The sequence below is a fragment of the Myotis daubentonii genome, chromosome 3 (genome assembly GCF_963259705.1).
Source record: "Myotis daubentonii chromosome 3, mMyoDau2.1, whole genome shotgun sequence".
Classification (NCBI taxonomy): domain Eukaryota; kingdom Metazoa; phylum Chordata; class Mammalia; order Chiroptera; family Vespertilionidae; genus Myotis; species Myotis daubentonii.
Genome location: NC_081842.1, coordinates 1404582 through 1424767, shown reverse-complemented (window position 1 = coordinate 1424767; position 20186 = coordinate 1404582). Strand labels below are relative to the sequence as shown.

Here is a 20186-nt window from a genome sequence, read left to right as displayed (position 1 = left end):
TAATGTAAATATCTGATATGCCGGATGGTCTTAGGCGACCCCTGTGAAAGGGTCGTTCGACCGCCAAAGGGGCCACGACCCACAGGTTGAGAACCGCTGCCCTAGTTCATGGGCTCACCCTCAACCACTGAACCACACGGGCCGGGTGGGATGACAATTTTTGAGCATAGTTTACATAGGCCTTTCTATGATAGATAATGGGACAGACAACTTGGGCTTGCAAATTTTATGGAAAATAACCATGTTTCCAGAATTATAGTGCATGTGCTGTTGTCATGGGGCCAATAGTGAGCTTTCTTGAGCCCACAGCTTGAACAGAGGCTGACGCTCCCACAGCACTCTCCCTGCGGCGCCCGCACAGGGAGCTGTGGGCGGGCGTCTGTCTGGGTGCCGACTCTCTGAGGAAACGCCATGTCTTGGAAATCTTTGTACCCCTAGCGTTAGTACACTGTTTCACTCACACTTGCAGCATCATGGTTATTAAAGAAGTGGCACAGGGAAGAAGACCAACCTAAACTAGACAACAAAGTTGACAGACATGCAATATTCTCTATATTTGAAAGTCGATACCTTTGCCCAGCTGGTGTGGCTCAGTGGTTGAGCATCGACCTTTGAACCAGGTGGTCACGGTTCGATTCCCAGTCAAGGGCACATGCCCAGGTTGCAGGCTCGACCCCAGTGTGGTGCGTGTAGGAGGCAGCCAATCAATGATTATCTCTCATCATTGATATTTCTATCTGTCCTTCTCCCTCTCTGGAATCAATAATAAATAAATATGTGTGTGTATATCTATCTATACATATAGATAGATACAGATAGATATATAGATATATAAAATCACCTAGGAAACTGAGAGCAGGGCCCACCCAGAATTCTGAGAACAGGATCCTTTTTAAAAAAAAAAAAAAAAGATACTTTTTTCTATAAAACTTATTTTCTCTCTTTAAAGAATTACTATTTCACTGAGCTGCTGATATAAAGGATATCTATATTTCTTGGTCTTGTTTAGAAAAATACTGATGGAAATAGCTATAACCACATCCTTAAAGTCTTTCTGAAATGCTAATTGAAAATGAGGAATGTAAAGAATTTAAATTAAAAAGAAAAAATGAGGAATGTTATTTATGTCTTCTATCAATAAATACTATTTGTCCTAAAGTTACTTTTCTTTAAATGGAAAATATTTCATTATTAATTTATTTCATTGCATTTATTTATTTAAAACCTCTTCTGGAGAGTCTTATCCTTAGAGAAGTCAATATGTGTTTGTATACTGTACCCATTTTTAGCATTACTCATTAAAACAGGAAGTTTGATGTGTGTGGAGCAGTGGTTAGTGTAGCACATGGGTCCTCTGTAAGTAGTGTGCTGTGTTTGGCCCTGGCAGGCACAGGTGTGATGTCAGCAAGTCATAAAACTGCATGAAGAAGAGACATCTATTAGTTTTCTGTAGGGTTCAGTTTTCCTATTTCTACAATTGTAGACATACAAAGGCCATCACAGAGAAGGGCAAGTAGCCAGTGAGGCGCACACAGTTGTTAAATTCACAAGCCACCTCATTCTTTTCCAACCCATTTCCTGCTTCATTGTTAAACTAGAGGCCAGGTGCATGAAATTCATGTACTCTTGGGGGGGGGGGCAGTGCTCAGCCTGGTCTGCGCCCTCTCACAGTTTGGGAGTCCTTGGGGGATGTCCGATTGATGACTTAGGCCTGCTCCCCACAGCCTAAGCCAGCAGTCAGACATCCCTAGAGCTGCCGCAGAGGTTGGAGAGGCTCCTGCCACCGCCACTGCACTCACCAGCCGTGAGCCCGGCTTCTGGCTGAGTGGTGCTCCCCCTGTGTGAATGCACTGACCACCGGGGCGCAGCTCCTGCGTTGAGCGTCTGCCCCCTGGTGGTCAGTGCACGTCATAGCGACCGGTCATTCTGCTATCAGCTCTCTGACATCCCCCAAGGGGTTCCGGATTGTGAGAGGGCTGAGGGACTCCACCAGTGCATGATCGGAGCCAGGGAGGGATGCAGGAGGTTGGCCAGCCCGGGAGGGACCACAGGAGGGTTCCAGGGCATGTCCAGACCATCTCGCTCAGTCCCGGTTGGCCAAACCCCAGCAGCAAGCTAACCTACCAGTCGGAGCGTCTGCCCCCTGGTGGTCAGTGCACATCATAGCAAGCAGTTGAGTGGCCTTAGCATATCATTAGCATATTACACTTTGATTGGTTGAACAGCCGACTGAACACTTAGCATATTAGGCTTTTGTTATATAGGATGTGTGTGGCTTTAGAGTGTTGGATAGCTTCTCAAACCTTGGAATCAGATTGGACAGTGCCACCTCATTTCCTGTTTCACATTGATTTTTTAAAAAATATTTTTTTATTGCTTTCAGAGAGGAAGGGAGAGGGAGAGAGAGTTAGAAACATCAACGAGGAGAGAGACCATGACCTCCTGGTTCATAGATCAGTGCTCATCAGGATCTGCATTGATTTCTATGCCAGCAAACCCAGCCTCAGAAAGACATGATGTCAGTAAGGACTGCACTGCAACCTAGTGCTGAAGCTGAGCTAACATGTTGAGTATCTCCACGTTTCCTCCGATTTAAAACATCCACTGGCCAGTAGAGGGCGTGCAGGAGGCAGCTGATGGGTGTTTCTCTGTCATCATTGTTTCTACCTCTCTCCCTCTCCCTCTCCCTTCCGCTCTAAAGAAGTACCCTCAGCGTCCGGGTGGTTCAGTTGGTGGAGCATTGTCCCCATTTGTGAAAAGGCAGGTTCAGTCCCCAGTTGGGGAACTTACGGGAGACAACTGATCAGTGTTCTCTCTTTTCGGTGCCTCTCTCTCTCTCTCTCTCTCTCTCCATATATCCTTGGGTGAGGATTATAAAATAAAATACCCCGCAGCTCTGCTGGGAGTTTGTGGAAGTGTCCCAGAGCATCTCAGCATACATGGGGAGATGTGGCGTTGGACGTGTTATTTCATTTAATTCTGGGCTGTGCTTTACCCCACATCACAGATGTGGAAACTGAGGCTTGGAGAAATGAAATAGTGGCTCCAGTGGCATAGTCTTTCTGTTGGTTTTCTCCACGGTGATTATTGTCTGTGCTGTGTGAGGGTGGTGGTGGTTACTTGGGGAGTGGGGGTGAACGGGGAAAGAAAGGGGTGCTAGTGGAAGACTGAAGTCAGGCGTGAAAAGGGCAGCGTGTTCTGATGAGGAGGCGTGTCCTTGCCGTGGACTAGTGATACAGTAGAGGGAGGCGTGGCTTGGTTTAGGGCGGGCCATTAAAGGCCGAGTTTCTTTGGTGGCCAAGTTAAATGTCGGCTTCTAGAATGTTGTGTGAATGTCGTGGGTGGTGACAAGCAGTGTGCATCGTTGTTCTTTCTGTTTAATTGCCAAGTGCTGCCAGCCTTCACGGCTGCCCTTTAGATGAGGTGTAGTGTCCTGTCTCTTCTAAGAAAAATGCTCAAGCTGAGAGAAGACGTGACTGTAGAGTTGACTTTTCTGCACAGAAATGATGAAATGTAGACTTGCGTATCACTTTATGATAGAGCTGCAAAAATTCACTTTTGTTTTGTAAGTTATTTTTGTAATGTTCATATTTAATAGAAATAGTACATGTCAACTGAAATATCAACCTTTAACCCTTTGAGTGCCAACCAATATCCTAGGAGCTATGTTAAAATTGCCAAGGCATTTTTGCTGATTTTACAGCAGTTTAGGAAAAAAATTATGAATCGCAAGTAAATGGAGTTACATATTCAATATCTTGCACAAAATCGTCATCTTCACAGCAAGAATTGACATATTTGGCAATGTCATCATCACTAATAAAAGCAGATTTAGAACTGGACACTGCAGGAGGTGCGTGATCGCATTCCCGGCACTCTAGGGGTTAAAAAAGTAATCAACCTCGCCCTCCCATTGCGGCCTGGGTGGCAGGGTTAGCAGATGAGTAGGGCCAGCTGTGCTCCCCACTGCTTTCACTTTTTGCCACTCACTTTGCCATCAGGAAATAGAAGGCGAAGGCAGTTTCTCTGACCGAGCAGTAAACCCCATCATGAGACTTTCATTACATGATTTAAGGTCTAGCAGATGTTCTCAATTGTCCTGTAAGATATAACCAGCCCAGGGCCATAACAGGATGTTCGTTTCTACCCAGTGTAACAGTGACTGAATTTACCTTCCCACCATGAATAACATAAGATGAAACAAACCCAGTGTCTGAAACACCTTCCAGGCATGAACAGACGCTGCTCCCGGGAGAAGGGGAGCAAGCGAGGTGGGCCTTGGTGAGCCTTGGGGTCGTGCCAGGTCCTCGCTCCAGACCTGCTCTCGGTCCCGTGTTCCTCACCTCATGGATTGCACTCCATCCCCTAACACCCTAAGCATCATCCTGCACGCTTCCTCTCATCACATTCACTCCACCCGGGCCAGGCCGCTCAGCCTCCTAGCAGCACGCACCCCTTACGGCTCTGTCCCAGCCAGCTCCCGGGGCCCCTTTCATGAACCATGCTGCTCGCCTTCTTAATCCGTCTCCTGCCCCCACTCCCCCACCCACGCTCCGGTCTCTAAAAACACGAGTCGGGCATATTATTCCCTCGCTTAATACCTCAGCGGTTGACACTGAACCTAGAATCCAGCACTCGGGGGTTTCTGTGTTCCAGCCACACTGACCTTTTGGTGCTGAATGTGCCGAATGCTGTCTGGTCTCAAGGTCTTACACATGCTGTTCTCTCTGCTCAACATTTTACTTTTAAAAATAAACTTCTTCCCACGTGTAGAAAAGTACATGCGTCAGTGTTCAGCTTGAAGTGTGAGTGACACTCGCATGTCGCCGCCCCAGGTGGAGAAGTGGAACATTGGCTCGCTCTCCAGAGTCCCTCTGTCCCTTCCCAGTGACCTCCCCTGACCCGCAAAGGTGGTCCCTGGTCCCACCTCTTTGTCTGGCTTTGAGCTGAACAGAAATGGAGCCGTTCACTCTGTCTTCTGTCGTGTCTGCTGCTTTCTGTCAGCGGCCCGCGTGGGAGACCACCCATGCGGTAGCCTGTGACAGTAGCTGGCTCACTTCTGCTGCCGTGTCGTGTTCGTGTGTGGCTCTCCCGGCGTCTGTCCTGTCAGGAATGGCACGGTGTGCACATGCTGTGCCTGCCTGGCGGTGCCCATGCGCACACCGTGCCGATGGCTGGGCTCGGGGCTGGGATGCTGGCCGGAGCTGTGTGTGCGCCGCCCGGAACGCTGTGCCTCCTTTTCATTGCTCGCCGCCTGGTCATGCTTCAGGCTGCAGCTGCGAGGCCACTTCTGCAGAGTGTGAGTGAGGTTGGTGCCGTCTGTGGGACTCCCTGTGGATGGCTGTGGGATGCCCGTCTTCCTGACAGAGGGATGGGCGCTGGGAGCGGGCAGGCATTCGGCGCATACTTGTTGCTTGCATGTGTGAAAGGTGGTTTTTATTTTGGCCTGTTGCCAAGATTGAAATGTGTAGCTTAAGTGGAACATTACTGTGGATGGTTTAATGTCTTCCAGCTGGAGTTTAATTATTTAATTATGCAGAGAAAACCTCGGCCTTGTAGAACAGTCTTCCCTTGGTGTGTGCTGAGATGGAGAGCGGCTCTCCTGCGGCCGGTTCTGTGATCTCCGGTGAATCACCCAGCTCCAGTCTCGTCTGGAGCCGAGCGGCTGTGCCCCCTCATCGCTGGGCTTTTCTGCCCCGAGGCTCTGGGTCTGCCTTCCCCGGTGCTGCCCGCATGCAAATCCCTTGCCCACAAACCACGGGGCGTGCAGCCACAGGCAACATGTGGTTCTAGGAAGGTCACGCTCACTGTCATCCTGTTCTCTCATTCTCACTAACTTTCTTTAGTTCCCTCTCCCCTCCCTGCCAGCCCGAGAGGCAGGCTGGCTGTCCCCATAGCTCCCTGTCCCCTCCCTGCCAGCCCGAGAGGCAGGCTGGCTGTCCCCATAGCTCCCTGTCCCGTCCCTGCCAGCCCGAGAGGCAGGCTGTCCCCATAGCTCCCTGTCCCGTCCCTGCCAGCCCGAGAGGCAGGCTGTCCCCATAGCTCCCTGTCCCCTCCCTGCCAGCCCGAGAGGCAGGCTGTCCCCCAGCTGGGCGGCGTGGCCTCAGCAGAGTGCTGACAGTGGTGAGCAGAAGCTCATTGTGGCGGGAGAGGGGCCTGAGCTTCCTGTCCGCACGCCCGGACTCCGTTTCCATTATCCTTGCACTTGGCTCTGCCGAGCACCTCACACACCCTAGCAGGTGACAAGCCCCTGGTTTAAACCTGGTTGGAAGTAACTGAACAACGCCTGTCTCCCCACGCCCACCCTCACGTCCCACCAGACACCCGGCATCGCCTTTGCATTTCCAGACGTCCCCGTGAGGAATTGTTACATTTCAATGAGAGCATTCAGGTACTGTCCATGCCAGGGGAAAGTGTTTCTCTTCTGCCCTGACCGGTGTGCCCAGTGGTTAGGGCGTCGGCCCGAGAACCTAAGGGTCATGGGTCCCATTCCCTGTCGGGGCACGGACTGGGTTGTAGGTTAGACCCCCGGCCCCAGTCAGGGCACGTGTGGGAGGCAACCAGCCGATGTGTCTCTCTCACATCGATGTTTCTCCTTCCCCGCCCCCCGCCGCCCTTCTCTCTCTAAAAAAAAAGGGGGGGGAGGGAATATCTTTGGGTGAGGATAAAAAAAAGTACCTCTTTTTATGTATTATTTTAAACAAAACAATTTCTCTGGTGCTGAGCCGCTCGATTCCTCTTGGTCTAGCAGCAGATGCACACTCGGCAGCCGCAGGGCCGGCGTCTCCGTGTGGGGTTGGTGTTGGGCTGAGATGCAGAGAAATGAGTCGGACGCAGTGTGTGCTGTGCGGCTGTGTGACTCAGAGACTGGCTGACCTGCAGCCAGAGGGGTCAGGGAGAGGGTCGGGGGGTGGCGTCTGCGTTAGGTATTGGAGGGGGGACGCGAGTATTTGGAACGATCACTGACGGGTATTCCCGATGGAAAGAACGCGGACCGAGGCAGAGAGGGGAGAGGGGCTGCCCGGGACTCTGTGGGAGAGGAAGGGCAGGGGGGATGCCCTGAGCCATTCACCGGTTTGCACGGTGTGTTAAAGGGGCCTGGCTTTCTTATCCTAACTCATCTCCCAGTGGGAGACGCTCACCTTATTTTCCAGAACTAAATTGCTGAGAAATGAGACAATAATTCAATTAGGTCTCTCCCTCTTACACCATATATTTCTACGTATTTCATGGAGTTTCATAGAACAAAGGAATTTTTCTTCCTCGTTAAGAAGAATGCACAGGGCGGGGCTAACGGTATTATCAGAGTTTATCATCGCAGCGCCATTTGGAGATGAGCGCTGCTTCCTCCGGGAGATGCAGGCGGGCTGGGGGCGGTGGCAGGAGGACTTGGAGGGAGGCAGAGGGAGGGAGGGTTCGTGCCTTTCTGCATGTGTAGGCGTGAGAAGGTGGTGTTTGTAATTATCCTTTGAGATTCTATCTGTGGGTTCTTTTGGTTCTCTGTCAAATTTTTAATCAATGTATTTGCTAAAAACTAGGAAGATTTTTCCTTTAAAGTTCCAGAGGGTGTTTTTTTTGTTGTTTTTTTCTTAGTATATCAATCAAACAGCCTGCGGTACAGAAATGGTTCTGTGGGCTGTCATTAGCAAGACAACATCGATTTTATTGTGGGAGAAACAAGACAAGGCAGACGGAAGATTTCCCGTTCCCGTGCAAAGCTGTGTGGTGGTTATTTCATTCTGTAAACGGTGCTCAGTCCTTGAGTGTGAAACCCTAGCCTGCGTGTGGGGATGGAAGGGCGAGGAGGGCAGCCTGGCGAAGGGAAGGGAATGAGAACAGATACAGTGTCGGTAACACGAGGACGGAGCTCTGACCGAGCTGTGCTGGGGGTGCAGAAAGCCTTCCAGAAAGTGACCTTCTGCCTGCATCTGTCAGGTGAAGGGCATTTGCCAGGAGGCAGCGGTGGGGAGAGCCCTGCAGGCAGGAGGCCAGGCTGTGCGGAGGTGCAGACTGAAAGGGCGAGTGAGAGCACTGGTGAGAGTGTGGTGAGAGCAGGGGATGCAGGAATGGGGGTGATGAGAAACGAAACAGGAAGGGTGCCTGGAGGCCAGTTCAGAGAGAGCTCTGGTTCGGGCCTGTGTTACCCTGGAGAGGACGTCAGAGCGGTAGTTCTAGTCGTACAGCAGTCAAACCCGTCAGCGGGGAGGAAAGAAAAACCAACACGCCCCAAACGAAGCTTGCTAAAGGCCTGGTTACGCGGGTGGGTGGGAGGGACGGTCAGTCGGTAGCGCTGGCACCTGGGCTCACCCTTTGGGAGGAATGTTCAGGCTACAAGTCAGAGGAAGTGCTTTTGCATCGCCTTTGCTAAGAATATCACATTTAGATTTAGAAATTTTTGGTTGAAACTCTGACTTTATAGGTAAATAAAACCTGATGTATCAGGTCTTATTTCTGATCCTAAAACTTTTTTCTTTTGTAGCTTCTGCAGAAAAGGAGGCAATCAGGAGTACATACTCCAAAGTGCTGGATGCCTATGGACTCCTAGGTGTTTTACGACTCAATCTGGGTAAGTTTATCATCAACATAATTAACCTGAGCAGGCGGCGAGCCTCCCGTCAGCCGACATCATCCCAGGTTAGATTGATCAGGCTTGAAAGACGTCACCACGCGGGCAGCTCCCATGTGGAGTCTGAAATGATTGACACTCTCTCAAACCCTTCGAGTCACTGCAGTCTGCTCTCGCAGGTGACACCACGCTACATTATCTGGTCCTCGTCACCGGGTGCATGTCTGTGGGGAAAATTCAAGAATCGGAAGTGTTCCGAGTGACTTCCACGGAGTTTATATCCCTACGAGCTGACTCTTCAGATGAGGATCGCATTTCAGAAGTGCGCAAGGTGCTGAACTCAGGGAACTTCTATTTCGCGTGGTCTGCCTCGGGGGTCAGCTTGGACCTGAGTCTTAACGCCCACCGCCGCATGCAGGAGCACACGACCGACAACAGGTTTTTCTGGTGAGTCCGTGAAGCGGGCCAGCGTTGACTCTCAGACGGCGGAGCGGGCGTGCAGCCGCACACCTTCTGCCCCAGAATCCTCAGCGGGCAAGGCAGACGCCCACTGTCACTTCATAGAAGTTGTCATGAAACCTATTTGCTCTCCCTGATCTCGACTGGCCTCTCATTTCAGAAATATCTTTAAGATCTATAGTTTAAAATTAGGAATGAATTCGTTGTAATAGGATTGTGTTACTCATTTTATTGTTCTTAGTTTTGAGATCTTGTCTCTGGCAGTATTGCCCTTCTAAGCCAACATTCCCGTATTATTTTAATTTTATTTGACTCGGTAGGAATGGGATGCAGGTCAAGTTCAGTGCCATGAGTAAGCGGGAAGGAGCAGAGGAGGAGATGGTGTGGGGGGGCGGGAGGGCTCAGGTGAGGGGCAGATTCTGCTGCTCGTGCCAGCCTGCGCCTCCCTGAGGGACGAGACACAAGTCCCGGGAAAGGTGAAGAAAGGCGCTGCGCTGGGCGCAGGTCACCTGCCCGGGAGCTTGTTTCACGCCCAGCCTCCTGCGGCCTAGCGTGGGAGACGTACGCGAGCCGGCAGACTCTCAGTGCCTTGGTTTAACGGCGTGTCCGGGAGGACACGGCGCTGTGCTGCCTGTGCTCGGACTGAGGCGGCCGCCTTTCTCCCAGGAACCAGTCTCTGCACCTGCACCTCCAGCACTACGGCGTGAGCTGTGACGACTGGCTGCTGCGTCTCATGTGCGGCGGCGTGGAGATCAGGACCATCTACGCGGCTCACAAGCAGGCCAAGGCCTGCCTCATCTCCAGGCTGAGCTGCGAGCGCGCCGGGACCAGGTTCAATGTCCGGGGCACCAACGACGATGGCCACGTCGCCAATTTTGTAGAAACGGAGCAGGTACCCAGGGTTTTGTTGCTCCACTCCTGTGGGCGGGGACGCACAGGAAGCAGTAGGGCAGCAGCAGGGTGGGACGCTGTCCGAATAGGAGCAGGCGCTTCACTGCTCAGCATGGCCCGCCAGGGCCTACACTTTGGTGTTGAATTTAAAATCTTCGTTGACAGAGCTAGACAACTTGGGAAAAGTGTTTTTCTGTGAAATGAAGTCAATCCCAACTCTCATCTGAAGATATTTGAACCATCCAAACTTAAAAATTGTGATGTTTTTTGCTGTGAAACTATATATTTGCAAATTTAGTCCACACCTCAAGCCCAGCTCACATCTTCAAATTAATTTTTTAAAAATATGAAAAACTAAAGAAAAAAGTATGTGAAAATAGAAAGGTATGTGTATAAAAAATAGAAAGGTATGTACTGTTTAACAGGAATTCCTTTTTAAAAGTTGTGATTCCTATGCTTATATTTCTAACTAGAGGCCTGGTGCATGAATTTGTGCATGAGTGGGGTCTGGCTGGCCTGCCCCAATGGGGGCCAATTGGGCCGGTCAGCCGGAGGGCGGGCCCACGGGTGGCTGGCCAGCCGGCCCCGCCCCCCTGGTCGAACTCCCTGTCCAGGGGATAGTTTGCATGTTAGCCTTTTATTATATAGGATGTTTTTCTGGTTAATACAGGTTGGGGGAAAGTGCCTTATAGTTAGGAGTACACGCAAAACAGAATTTAACCTTGTATTATTATTATTTATTAATTATCGTATTATTTTCCACACAAACAATTATAAACCTGCTTTTGCCCCACTCTGTGTATATAGGAGATATTTTATTAGGACAATTTGTGTATGAGAGGTGGTTCATAAGATACAACCTGTGCAACCAATATTAGTCAGTTTGTCGCCTGACGTAGAGGTGGTAGCCGTGCCTGCGGAACTATTTTATCTGTGCTTCTCTCTACAGGTCGTGTACTTAGATGACTCCATTTCTTCCTTCATCCAAATCCGGGGCTCGGTTCCGTTGTTCTGGGAGCAGCCGGGCTTGCAGGTAGGTGTTCGATGTTGTTGTTTTTTTCTCTTGAAAGTTCCCATATGTTTTAAGTTTCCAGGATCGTTTGTTGGTTCATTGGAGAGTTCTATTATTCAATCTAATAATATGAGCTAGGTTCATAAACAAGGATCTGAGTGCAGAGTTCCTGGAATTGTATCAGGTATTTTTTCCCTGTGATGTTTTTTCAACATCCGTAGGAATTCAGCTGCTGTGTTTGATAGTAAAATCTGGATGTTTTCATAGCGCATTGATTGTTAGGGTTTCCATATTTGCTTCTCAGTAGCTTAGTACATAACAACTTAGCCTCTGTGGGCAGGAAAATGCCGCCCCTGAAAGCTAAGCTCTGAATAATCTTCCCTCTCCCGCTGCTGCCCTGGGCCTGGCGGGGTCTGTGAAGGGAGTGGCGGTGGCAGTGCAGCTGCTGCTGAGGGTTCTCGTGTGGACGGAATGGAGGTGCGTAGACCAGTGCCTGGCACACGGGTCGGCACTGTGTAAGGGGTCGCTGCTTACGCGTATCTTTCACAACTAAAATTTTCTCTTAGTTTACAAGTGTTTTATAATGGCCTGACTTCTAGCTCTTTTGTTATGAGGTTGCATTTTAAGAAATAAAAGGGAGGAGAAACTCCTAGAACTTGCCTTTTTTTTTTTTAGAACTTGTCTTTTTAAGAGACTGTGGTGAGCGGTCAGTGACCTGGCGCCCTGCTCTGTGCTCAGCGAATGCGTGACTGCGCGTGGCGGTGGTTTGTCTGTGGTCTCATGTTGGCTGTTGGTGTGACCACATCTTTCTTGTCCCAGGTGGGCTCGCACCGTGTCCGGATGTCCAGGGGCTTCGAAGCCAATGCGCCCGCCTTTGACAGGTAGGGCTGGTTCTGTGTACAGGTGCTCTCGGTTTTGAAATTGTTAAGCGGTGAGACCTGTGGTCATTACATTTACAGATTCATTCTACAGTTTTTGGCTCCCAAGTAAAATGTCTTCTGATCCTGACTTAACCGGAGACAATGTTACGACCTCTAGCAGTGGCAGCACTGGTCTCAGCCTTAAGACTCCCTGCGGGCGGCCGCCCAGCACCACAGCCCTGAGCCCTACGTCGCTGCTGGGTACATAACTGGCCCGTATTGAGATGTGCTGGAGTGTAAAGTATACACTGGATTTCAAGCACTTAGTGCAAAACAAAGAATTTAAGTGACTGTGACAGTATTAACATTTTATAGTATATTGATCACATGTGCAGTGAGGTTTTGGTTACACTGGGTTAAATGCTCACAGAGGCTGTGATGTCCTCGGGTGTGAGGGGCAGCCCTGCGCCCTCTGCCCGCCCAGCGTGTGTTCTCTGTGCTGGACTAGCACTGGGCTCCCAGGGGAGAGGGATGGGGGATCCCGCAGCTCCGCACAGGGGGGCTCGGCGCCCAGAGTCAGAGAGGACACTGAGTTCTCATCCGTTCCTGAGACCACGTGGAATGAATCTGTATTCAATTTTGCCGGTTCTATGAGTTTAAACAGAACCATGTAAGTTCTGATTCATAATGGATTCTTATTTCTTGAATAAAAATGTCACTTTATCACTTGACATGTGCTTATTTTCTTTCTTTAACAGGCATTTTAGAACACTTAAGAGTCTGTATGGCAAACAAATAGTAATAAATCTGCTTGGATCTAAGGAAGGTGAACATATGCTCAGTAAGGCCTTCCAGGTAAGGCGGGTGTAACAATGCAGTAGAGTCCTGGGATCTGCCAGAAGGAAATGGCTTCCTAGAGAAAGGGTGGTGCTCGTGGGATGTTAGCCCTTCGGGCTGTTAGGAAACGGTGGAGGGTGAGGTTGTGAGCCTGGGGTTGTGGGAAGTTGTCAAGGCAGTTGACACTTTCCTGAAGTGGGCTTGTTGCTGTGGTGGAGATGCAGAAGATCCTCCCCCGAGTGTCCCTCTGTCCTGGGCAAGACCAAGGGGGTGTGCTCTTCCCCCTGATGTTTTCCTCTCCTGGTGTCCTCCCCCCGCCCCGGTGTGCTCCCCCCCCTGGTGTCCTCCTCCCCCTGGTGTGCTCCTCCCCCTGGTGTCCTCCTCCCCCTGGTGTCCTCCTCCCCCTGGTGTCCTCCTCCCCCTGGTGCGCTCCTCCCCCTGGTGCGCTACTCCCCCTGGTGTCCTCCTCCCCCTGGTGTGCTCCTCCCCCTGATGTCCTCCTCCCCCTGGTGCGCTCCTCCCCCTGTGTGCTCCCCCTGGTGTGCTCCCCCCCTGGAGTGCTCCTCCCCCTGTGTGCTCCCCCTGGTGTGCTCCTCCCCCTGTGTGCTCCCCCTGGTGTGCTCCTCCCCCTGGTGTGCTCCTCCCCCTGGTGTGCTCCTCCCACTGGTGTGCTCCTCCCGCTTTGCGCTCTCTCCCTGGTGTGCTCCCCCCCCCGGTGTGGTGCTCCCCCTGGTGTGCTCCCCCCCTGGAGTGCTCCTCCCCCTGTGTGCTCCCCCTGGTGTGCTCCCCCTGGAGTGCTCCTCCCACTGTTGCGCTCCTCCCCCTGGTGCGCTCCTCCCCCTTTGCGCTCTCTCCCTGGTGTGCTCCCCCCCCCCGGTGCGCTCCCCCCCGTGGTGCGCTCCTCCCCCTGGTGCGCTACTCCCCCTGGTGTCCTCCTCCCCCTGGTGTGCTCCTCCCCCTGATGTCCTCCTCCCCATGGTGCGCTCCTCCCCCTGGTGCGCTACTCCCCCTGATGTCCTCCTCCCCCTGGTGCGCTACTCCCCCTGGTGCGCTCCTCCCCCTTTGCGCTCTCTCCCTGGTGTGCTCCCCCCCCCGGTGCGCTCCCCCCCTGGTGCGCTCCTCCCCCTGGTGCGCTACTCCCTCTGGTGTCCTCCTCCCCCTGGTGTGCTCCTCCCCCTGGTGCGCTCCTCCCCCTGGTGCGCTACTCCCCCTGGTGTCCTCCTCCCCCTGGTGTCCTCCTCCCCCTGGTGTGCTCCTCCCCCTGGTGCGCTCCTCCCCCTGGTGCGCTACTCCCCCTGGTGTCCTCCTCCCCCTGGTGTCCTCCTCCCCCTGGTGTGCTCCTCCCCCTGTGTGCTCCCCCTGGTGCGCTCCTCCCCCTGTGTGCTCCCCCTGGTGTGCTCCCCCCCTGGAGTGCTCCTCCCCCTGTGTGCTCCCCCTGGTGTGCTCCTCCCCCTGGTGTGCTCCTCCCCCTATGTGCTCCCCCTGGAGTGCTCCTCCCCCTGGTGTGCTCCTCCCACTGGTGCGCTCCTCCCCCTTTGCACTCCCCCCCTGGAGTGCTCCTCTCCCTGGTGTGCTCCCCCCCCGGTGTGGTGCTCCCCCTGGTCAGCTCCCCCCCCTGGAGTGCTCCACCCCTGTGTGCTCCCCCTGGTGTGCTCCCCCTGGAGTGCTCCTCCCACTGTTGCGCTCCTCCCCCTGGTGCGCTCCTCCCCCTTTGCGCTCTCTCCCTGGTGTGCTCCCCCCCCTGGTGCGCTCTTCCCCCTGTGTGCTCCTCCCCCTGGTGTGCTCCTCCCCCTGGTGTGCTCCTCCCCCTGTGTGCTCCTCACCGTGTGCTCCTCTCCTGGTTGCTCCTCTCCTGGTTGCTCCTCCACCTGCAGTCGCTTGCCCACTGCTGGAAACCAGTCGCTGTTAGCCCTTTAGGGGGTGATGAATGCCTTGATGTACAGCAGGAGCACACCTTCTTGTGTTGATGAGAGGAATGTGAGAATTTCAAGTAAAAGATAAGCCTTCTAAAGAAAACATTCTTCATAAACACCAATTTAATAGTTAATATAAACTATGATGTTATATAGAATTATAAGCTTAAACAAAATGGTTAGAAACATTTCCTTGAATTCAATCTAATGAGCTCCAGAATTATTCAGCTATTTTGTTTTAACTTTGTGAAATAAATATTATTAATAAACAGATTATACATTAGAGAATAACTTTTTATGGTAAACTTTCAAAGCATTTGTATGTATTGGACAAAGATATAAAACAGAATTTTATGTTTTATAGTCTTTGTCTTAAAACAAGAGCCACTTTGAGATTTATGGTAGATAGAAACAGTTAAATTTGGATTGTAAACATGAAATGCGAGTGGGTGGAAATAGCTTTTCATTTTCTAAACCGGATGAGATGTTACTTAAGTCCTCTGGTCGCCCATCACCGCGCCTCTCGGGGAGGGCGGGAGGGCTAGGAGAAACATGGCATTAGAACTGGCTGCTGCGGGGATGAAAGCCTTGCGCGTCAGTGTTGCATTTCAGGGTCAGGTTCCCATCACAGGTACACGGGGGGCCTGGTGCGCTGCCCCTGGGTGAAGCCTGCCTTTCCCTCCCAGAGCCACCTGAAGGCTTCGGAGCACGCCGCCGACGTGCAGATGGTGAGCTTCGACTACCACCAGCTGGTGAAGGGGGGCAAGGCCGAGAAGCTGCACAGCGTCCTCAGGCCCCAGGTCCAGAGGTTCCTCGATTACGGCTTTTTTCATTTCGACGGAAGTGACGTTCGAAGGTGCGCCTGCTCGGTTTCTCTTTCCTTTAAATTGGAACTTTGCTGTAATTTAAAAATGACTCTTAACATTACACCCTTAAATGTCCTTTTTAAAATTAGAGTTTATAATGACTATACTTGATTTGAGGTTTGTTTTTCTTCAGAATTCAGCCGGTAATAACAAAAGATTGTTTTATTGGGTGCGTACTGTGGCCAGGCAGTGCCCTTGGGTTTTCCACGCATCAGCGACAGCGGCGAGGCCCCATTTTATCCCTTTCGCAGGGGAGGAAATGGAGGCACTGGCGTAGCCTGCCCCTCGTCACGTGACCAGGGTGTGTGAGAACTAGAATCCTTCAGGCTCCCGACCCCAGCCTGGTACTGAGCGGCTGTTCCCCTTCTCTCTTAAAATGATGTTTTAATATTTTTGCCTCGTAAAGACAACTAAATGCAAATAGAAGTAAAAGACGTTGCGTATTGTCCGCTTTAGTGTAATTCAGAGTTAGCTTTTGCATATGAAGTAGAGGAGAAAAGTAAGTATTGAAAGATTGAAATTAAGAATATAGGTTGAGGTAAACTTTGGTAAACAAAGCTCATATTTTTTCAGTGTACAGTATTTACTATATGTTAATGCTATAGAAACTTCATAGGACAGTCAATAGAGATAAGAGATCTTAAGTGCCAGGCCAGCTCAGCCAAGGGTTCGGGAAGCCTGAGGGAGGGCGGTGAAGGATTGAAGAAAAGACAAAGAGAATAAGCTGGGTCTAGGTGGGTCTTCCTGTGCCTGGCTGAGGTCACAGAGAGAGATCCAGAGGCAAGCTGAGCCTTTATTTTATAGCCAGGGGTAAACAAGGTAGTGGTCACCATAGTTACAGTGTTCTTGTGAGTGTCACTTGGTTTGGCAGCACTTGCTGCACCTCCCACAGCCCATTAGCTACCTAGGAAGGATCTAGGGAGCGTCATAAGGTCAAGCCTCATTATGCTAAGAGGGCTGTGCCCTCTAAGCTGGGACTTGTTTGTAGCTTTGCCAGCAGGTCAGTCTGAGGCTTAACCCTGTAGCCGCACCCTACAATCTTAGATTTTCAAAATTTATTCCTTAAATGTTTGATATCTTTTTTTTTAATATATTTTATTAATTTTTTTTACAGAGATGAAGGGAGAGAGATAGAGAGATAGAAACATCAATGACAGAGAAACAGCGATCAGCTGCCTCCTGCACAACCCCTACTGGGAATATGCCCGCAACCAAGGTACATGCCCTTGACCGGAATCGAACCTGGGACCTTTCAGTCCGCAGGCCGACGCTCTATCCACTGAGCCAAACCGGTTTCGGCAAATGTTTGATATCTTTTATGTGCAGAGAACTATGGTGTTGTGAGTCTGAATGTATTCTTAACTGCTGGGCTAGTTAAGAACAGTGGGTGTGGGGGAACATGCAGGTATGTGATAAAGAACAGGTGGCAAAATGGTAACGGGTGTAGGACCTGGTGAGTAGACAGATACTCACTGTAGAATTCCTCCACCTTTCTTCTGTGTTTGAAAATTGTAATAATAAAAAGTTGGGGGGAGAAAGTAGATGCTACCTTTTAATCACCTTAATTTTTCTCAGTTTGTTTGAGTTCTGTTGTTTTTTTCTCAAACAAGCTCTTTAACTTGAGTGACTTTGTTGCAGGTGCCAGAGTGGGACCGTCCGCACCAACTGCTTGGACTGCCTGGACAGGACGAACAGCGTGCAGGCCTTCCTGGGCCTGGAGGTAAGGAGCCAGCGGGCGTGTGTGGCCGTCCTGTGCGTGGCCGTCCTGTGCGTGACCGTGCGGCGCCTCTCAGTGGCGCTCATGACCGCCCCCAGAGCAGTTAGGTTCAGGAAAGGCATCTCCCTTCTACTCTTTTTTCCCCCCAACATCCCTCGTCTTTTCAGTTCCCTTTACCTGTTTTACTCCATGTATAGCTGTGTTTCCCTCCGTTACTCCTTAACTTTCCCTATAAACCCAGCGCTGCTGCTTCTCCTAGTCCAGTAACGGCCTCTTTTGCCTCCTTTCGAAGAAGAAGAAGAAAGCCGTATATATCTGTACTGTCCTCGTTCTCTGTGTGCTCCTTGAAAGGTTTCTTGGATGGAGAGGCTCTGTGACCATGCACAGCCTGTGGGGTGCGTTTGGACGGTCTGTACCCAATGCAGCCTGCATGGCGTCTGCCAATCCGTGGCTCTGAAGGACTGGACTGTGTTAGCAAGAATGGAAGTGAATGAGATTCAGCTTCTCGAATGGTCTTTGTGTAAAGACCCTTTTTTCTCTGCCTCTTAACCATCAGGGCCAGTCAAATACAGACAGAGTGTCAGTGCCGGACACACTGCCTCCGTGCCCGCAAAGTCCTCCGTCCTGCGCGGTGAGGGCCGCGGCTGTGTGGGTCTTCACTCACTCCTCCCGCAGGGACCGAGCAGTTCTCAGAGGCCGTGGAAACAGGAACAGGAAGTCCCACCTTCCTATTCCTCCTGCATGGTCTGACCTGGGGCCGGAATGTTGGTTGATTAGTTGCCGGAGCTGCGGTTCTTTCTGTCTCAAAAATGAAACCACAGTGTGTAGAATTCTCTGCTACAGAAATGTCTTTTGAGACATTCCTCAAGTAACTAAATAAATTTTACTGTTTGCCCTTTCTGAAATCTGTCTTCAAGATTTATCATTATAATGTACTTAGAAAATATGACAGACAAGAAAAGTGAAAGCAGGCATTTGGCCTTTTGGATGGTGTGTATTGTGTGGCTCGGTGCTGCTAACTCTGTTTTTAGCTGGTTGGATGCATTGATGTGGGTTCTGAGAGCGAGTTGACTGAGGCACTTTAAAGATTTGTTAAAAGTGCAACAGGTTTCACTTTTCAGAATCTGACTCGGCTGGTTATCCACTGTTATAGTCAGGTGTGAGAAACTGGTTAAGTGGTTACCAAATTTCCTAGTAAAGCAGGCACAGCCAACCTAGTAGTGAGGACCAGCTGGCCCACCTTCTTAAAGACAGAGCGGTCGGAATGATGAAGGCGGCCCGGCTTGGTCTGCTCCATTCTCTGCCAGCGAGGACCGGCGCTGACACCAGCCCTGGCAGTCAACCCCGGGTGAGGGTTTTCATAGGATTTTAGTTTTTGATCCTTTGAGGTTTATGGGTAGTACCTATCCTTATAGATAAGGTAGAAGAAAGCCCAAAGAGGACGGAGTTCAGTGAAGTCCAGGCATACATATGACTGGACTCCCGGTGAGAGAAAAGGGCCAGATACGGGTTGTGCACTGCTTTGACTCTGCCGGGTTTCGAGGCCCAGTTCATCCTGAGTAAAGGGCACTGGCTTTCCACACACTTACTGCGCCTGGGGTGAGGGGATTGTGTGGCCAGAGACCCTGGCCCGCCGCACTCCTCCAGGCCCCGGGCACACAGCACCGGTACTAGTGTTGGTTTGTGACAGTTCAAGAGCAGCTCTTTTTTCCTCATAATCTCCGGACCGTATTACCCAAACTTACAGAACTAAATCTAAAAACTGAAGGAACTTAGTTATTCTATATACATTTAGATAAACGAGGTAAATATTTTTTCTGCTCTGCTCCATGCTGTTGAATAATTAGTTCTTTTAGATGAACAAGGTAAAGTAGTATGATTTATAGGGATACTTTAATACGATTTTATCATTTAGCCAGAAAGATGTTCTTCTTACTACAAGGGAATATGCAGTTGCTTGTAAGTGTCATTGATGTGGTATTTACTTAAAAATAGAAATGGTGGGCAACAACACAGCCAGAATCCAGTCCTGCAGAGCCCTAGCACTGCACATTTTCAGTTTACTCCTGGTAGCTCTTAACGAGTCACATCACAATGAACGTATTAACAACTTACAGAAGTCGCTCTTGGCTGTCGCAGATGCTGGCGAAGCAGCTGGAAGCCCTCGGCTTGGCTGAGAAGCCCCAGCTGGTGACTCGCTTTCAGGAGGTCTTCCGCTCCATGTGGTCGGTGAACGGTGACTCCATCAGTAAGATCTATGCCGGGACCGGGGCCCTGGAAGGAAAGGCCAAGGTGAGTGGCTCCGTGGAATTCGACAAGGCCCTCCTTCCCTCTTGTAAGGCTTTTCCGTGCCTCTTTATTAATTAAGAGGGTTTTCAAGTTCCCTCTAGAATTCTGCCTTATCATGCCTTTACTCCTCTTTCAGTCCTCCTCCTCTCGGGGCCCTGATGGAGCAGGAGGTAGTTTGTTCCCCAGGTTGGCAGAGGCGGCTGTATCACAGACATATGTAGTCATTTAGTGAGATCCCTGAGGCCTGTATGTAACATGCTTGCATTTTTAAAAAATGACTCTTCCCTTGCATATTTGTTTTACTTTTTATACTGTTATCTGTAATAATAAAAGCATAATATGCTAATTAGACCAGACAGCTGAACAACCTTCCGGCCGTCCTTCTGGACAAAGCCACAACAGTCGGGGCAGAGGCAGTTAGGGGCGATCAGGCAGGCAGGCGAGTGGTTAGGGGTGATCAGGCAGGCAGGCAGGCAAGCAAGCAAGCGGTTATGAGCCAACAGTCCCGGATTGCGAGAGGGATGTCCAAGGGGTCCCAGATTGCGAGAGGGTGCAGGCCGGGCTGAGGGGACCCCCCTCCCCCCCGTGCATGAATTTTGTGCACCGGGCCTCTAGTTTTTATTATAAGTAGGATGTTTTTAACCATGATCTTCGTAATAAAGGGCCCTATCATATTTGGCTTAACACAGTGCCTTCCATTTAATAAACTTATGACAAACGCTGGATGGACAGATAAATCAGTGGACAGTTTCTGCAACACCTACTGTGAGCCCAAC

General features: G+C 50.8%; 1 protein-coding gene across 3 annotated transcripts in view; it reads left to right on the top strand.

The window, feature by feature from the left end:
- Positions 1 to 20186, top strand: part of SYNJ1 (synaptojanin 1) — a 60480-nt gene that overhangs the window by 4250 nt on the left and 36044 nt on the right. For all 3 annotated transcript variants that reach the window (XM_059686325.1, XM_059686324.1, XM_059686326.1), the window contains exons 3-11: positions 8480 to 8566; positions 8746 to 9013; positions 9692 to 9917; positions 10866 to 10949; positions 11748 to 11809; positions 12547 to 12643; positions 15225 to 15394; positions 17043 to 17124; positions 19261 to 19413. In XM_059686325.1, the coding sequence (XP_059542308.1) occupies positions 8480 to 8566; positions 8746 to 9013; positions 9692 to 9917; positions 10866 to 10949; positions 11748 to 11809; positions 12547 to 12643; positions 15225 to 15394; positions 17043 to 17124; positions 19261 to 19413 (1229 nt within the window). The remainder of the gene's footprint in view (positions 1 to 8479; positions 8567 to 8745; positions 9014 to 9691; positions 9918 to 10865; positions 10950 to 11747; positions 11810 to 12546; positions 12644 to 15224; positions 15395 to 17042; positions 17125 to 19260; positions 19414 to 20186) is intronic.